Here is a 4,688-nt window from a genome sequence, read left to right on the forward strand (position 1 = left end):
AAAATCTATAGACTCAAAATTTAAGTCGGCTAATGCACTAGGGTGGAACACAATGTTAGTAAAAAAAAATATGGGAACCGTTTAAATCTGAAGCAATTTTAAGGAAACTTCGAAAAAGTTTATTTATGATTTATCGCTCGATATATATGTATTAGAAGTTTAGGAAAATTAGAGTAATTTTTACAACTTTTCGACTAAGCAGTGACGATTTTACAAGGAAAATGTTGGTATTTTGACCATTTTTGTCGAAATCAGAAAAACATATATATGGGAGCTATATCTAAATCTGAACCGATTTCAACCAAATTTGGCACGCATAGCTACAATGCTAATTCTACTCCCTGTGCAAAATTTCAACTAAATCGGAGTTAAAAATTGGCCTCTGTGGTCATATGAGTGTAAATCGGGCGAAAGCTTTATATGGGAGATATATCCAAATCTGAACCGATTTCAAGCAAATTTGGCACGCATAGTTACAACGCTAATTCAACTCCCTATGCAAAATTTCAACTAAATCGGAGCAAAAAATTGGCCTCTGTGGGCAAATGAGTGTAAATCGGGCGAAAGCTATATATGGGAGCTATATCTAAATCTGAACCGATTTTGCTCATATTTTGCAAGTTTTTCGAGACTCATAAAATATTTGGATGTACGGAATTTGAGGAAGATCGGTTGATATACACGCCAATTATGACCAGATCGGTGAAAAATATATATGGCAGCTATATCTAAATCTGAACCGATTTTTTCGTTTCGGATCGTCTTTGAGCCGAAACAGGCCCCTATACCAAATTTTAGGACAATCGGACTAAAACTGCGAGCTGTACTTTGCACACAAAAATACATCAACAGACAGACAGACAGACGGACATCGCTAAATCGACTCAGAATTTAATTCTAAGCCGATCCGTATACTAAAAGGTTGGTCTATGATTACTCCTTCTTGGCGTTGCATACAAATGCACAAACTTATTATACCCTGTACCACAGTAGTGGTGAAGGGTATAAATATGGGAAACATTTAAATCTGAAGCAATTATAAGGAAACTTCGCAAAAGTTTATTTATGATTTATCGCTCGATATAGATGTATTAGAAGTTTAAGAAAATTAGAGTCATTTTTACAACTTTTCGACTAAGCAGTGGCGATTTTACAAGGAAAATGTTGGTCGAAATCAGAAAAACATATATATGGGAGCTAAATCTAAATCTGAACCGATTTCAACCAAATTTGGCATGCATAGCTACAATGCTAATTATACTGTCTGTGCAAAATTTCAACTAAATCGGAGCAAAAAATTGGCCTCTGTGGTCATTTGAGTTAAATCGGGCGAAAGCTATATATGGGAGCTATATCCAAATCTGAACCGATTTCAACCAAATTTGACACGCATAGCTACAATGCTAATACTACTCCCTGTGCAAAATTTAAACTAAATCGGAGCAAAAAATTGGCCTCTGTGGGCAAATGAGTGTAAATCGGGCGAAAGCTATATATGGGAGCTATATCTAAATCTGAACCGATTTGGCTGATATTTTGCAAGTTTTTCGAGACTCATAAAATATTCGGATGTACGGAATTTTAGGAAGATCGGTTGATATACACGCCAATTATGACCAGATCGGTGAAAAATATATATGGCAGCTATATCTAAATCTGAACCGATTTTTTCCAAAATCAATAGGGATCGTCTTTGAGCCGAAACAGGACCCTATACCAAATTTTAGGACAATCGGACTAAAACTGCGAGCTGTACTTTGCACACAAAAATACATCAACAGACAGACAGACAGACGGACAGACAGACAGACAGACAGACGGACATCGCTAAATCGACTTAGAATTTAATTCTAAGACGATCGGTATACTAAACGATGGGTCTCAGACTTTTCCTTCTTGGCGTTACATACAAATGCACAAACTTATTATACCATGTACCACAGTAGTGGTGAAGGGTATAAAAATAAAATTTTGACAAAATTCTATAGAAATACATTTTTGACAAGATTTTCTATAGAGATAAAATTTTGACAAAATTTGCTATAAAAATATAAATTTGACAAAATTTGCTATAAAAATATAAATTTGACAAAATTTTTTATAGAAATAAAATTTTGAGAATATTTGTTATAGAACATATATTTTTCCAGTTGATACAACTGTCCATAGAATGATATTTTATATAAATAAAATTTTGAGAATATTTTTTATAGAACACATATTTTTCCAGTTGATACAACTGTCCATAGAATGACACTATTTATAGGCACTTTTCAAAAACCATCTAGTTTAAAAGTTTATGGAAATTGCACTCTAAATATTATCACCCTAATGTATACTTGTAGAATTTTTTTGTTTTACTACAACAATATTCCATCCAATTAAAAGTACAAGCCTCAAAGTGTTAGAGTGTCATATACTTTAACAATATGGGTTATAATCGATAGATAGGATGACATACATGCATTTAAGGACTGAACGTCGAAGTGAACGGACAGGAGTTGGCAACTATGAGGCTTTTACACTTTTTGCTTGTGACCATATACATGGATATATTGCATGCAATTTTGCCAGATAATAAATTAAACAATATTATCAATGAACTAAATCGAAAGTTTCAAATTGAATGGAATTTAATTATAACAAAAAATCCAAAAAATCAAGAATTTTTACTAAAGGAAATCTTCATAACGAGAATTGTAGTCACCAAGTCGAATAAAATTAAAAGTGATTCTACAGCGGTTTTTGTAGATTCAAAATTTCTCTATGAAAATTTTGCACATAATATGTTGGCAGTAATTTTTGTGGAAGAACGAAAACATCATGGGAATAATACGGGAAAGTCTGAAGTGGATAAAGAGAAAAGTGAGGCGCTTGTGAAAAATTTCAAACATATGGCCCATATTGCAAATACACATTTGCGAAAATTGCATTTAATACACATCCTGTGGGTTATTAAGAAATCGTATGTTAATCATTTAAAAGACTTTGCGGAAATCTGCTGGAATTTTGGATTCATCAATGTTCTGTTTTACGAAGGATCTTCACTGTATGTTTACAATAAATTTCCCAGTTTAGAAGTAAAAAGGCTGTCAACGCTTGACGAATACTTTTTGAGAGAGGACACAAGAAATTTTTATCATTATCCTGTAAAATTTCCCATAACCTCAAGCCCTCCTAGGTGTTATCGTTTCACCAATAGAAATGGTAAACTCATATATGCAGGATATATGTTCCAAATTCTAAGGACATTTATACGCCAATTCAATTTTTCATTCAGTGAATATCCTCACAACTATTGTGATGATGACAAGACACAATTGCTGGAAGCCCTCACAGCTGGAGATATGGATTTTGCGGCATTCCTCACTTATCCCAATCGTTCGTTTGAATCCAGTAATGTGCTGTGGAATGGTCATCTCTATCTTGCGGTACCCAATGCAAGACCCATACCGAAATACCAATATTTTGAGAAACCCTTCAGTGCCTCCACATGGCTGCTTTATTTTGTGGTGATTTTTGCAGCATCCTTAAATATAGCAGGATTTTTATATCTCAGATCCAATTCGTGGGATTTTTTCAAGTCATTCATGTATGTATGGAGTGTGTCCTTGTCGGATTATCAAATGCCGATTACGATTAACTCATGGCGATTAAATTTGTTTTATATATTGCTCAACATGTTCAGTTTTATCATGGTAAACTTCTATCTATGCATATTGTCCAGCATGCTGGTTTCCACCGTCTATGAACGGCAGATCAATACTGTCGAGGAATTGGCCAATACCAATCTCCGTTTCAAAATAACCAAAGCCGATATGGAATATTATCGGGCTAACTCTGGCGTATCTCCGATTATCAATCAACTTTTCCTTGTAGAGGATGGCATTGTTCTGGACGATCTGAGGCGAAATTTAAGTACGACAATTGTGCACGGGGCCTTTGAAGATAAGCTACAATTCTATTTGTTTCAGCAGAGATATTTGGAAGTACCCCGTTTACATCGCATCGATGCCATCATCCACAGTGCCCCCATTTTCTTTGCCACCCGTCATAATCTTCCCTATATTGAACTCTTCAATCGATATCTGGAAAATCTTTGGGCCTCTGGCATATTGTGGAAGACATTCGTTGGTGTAGAATGGTATGGCATTTTAAGTGGCGAAATCCAGTATTTTTCCGATGATGAGGTAAATGATCATCTTTTGACATTGGAATACTTCTATTCAGTTTTGGTAGTGTATTGTGGTGGGGTTACTATATCGTGTCTTGCATTTGTCATGGAATTGCTATTTTTCAAGTACCATAATCATAAACAGAGAGAAATAAAATAAATAAACAGAACCCTACAAACGGAAAAAAATTTAGTGAAAATTTGGTCATTATTATTGAATGTATATGGTTTCTAGTTTGACGTTGTGAAATAAAAACTTTTTTATGCTCAGGACGTGCATGTATTCAGTGAAGAATTTTCTACACTAGTTTGCCAAATACACAGACAATTTTCAACAATGCATGTCAAGCATATGTTTGAATGTTGCTTTCACACAATTTGAAATTTGAATAATATTACAGTTACATGCAGAAAAGATGAATATGAGCACATCAAACACACAGTGCAGGACTAGTCCCTGGTGTGTACAAGCATAGAAGGATTATGGTCACCTCATAGAGCAAACACAAATAAC

General features: G+C 34.6%; 1 protein-coding gene across 1 annotated transcript; it reads left to right on the forward strand.

The window, feature by feature from the left end:
- The first annotated feature begins 2,500 nt into the window (after positions 1-2,500).
- Positions 2,501-4,334, forward strand: LOC142235799 (uncharacterized). Its single transcript, XM_075307056.1, has one exon. It carries the CDS (start codon positions 2,511-2,513, stop codon positions 4,332-4,334), a length of 1,824 nt encoding a protein of 607 aa, XP_075163171.1. The 5' UTR covers positions 2,501-2,510.
- Positions 4,335-4,688: the final 354 nt, after the last annotated feature.

The sequence above is a fragment of the Haematobia irritans genome, chromosome 4 (assembly GCF_050003625.1).
Source record: "Haematobia irritans isolate KBUSLIRL chromosome 4, ASM5000362v1, whole genome shotgun sequence".
NCBI lineage: Eukaryota > Metazoa > Arthropoda > Insecta > Diptera > Muscidae > Haematobia > Haematobia irritans.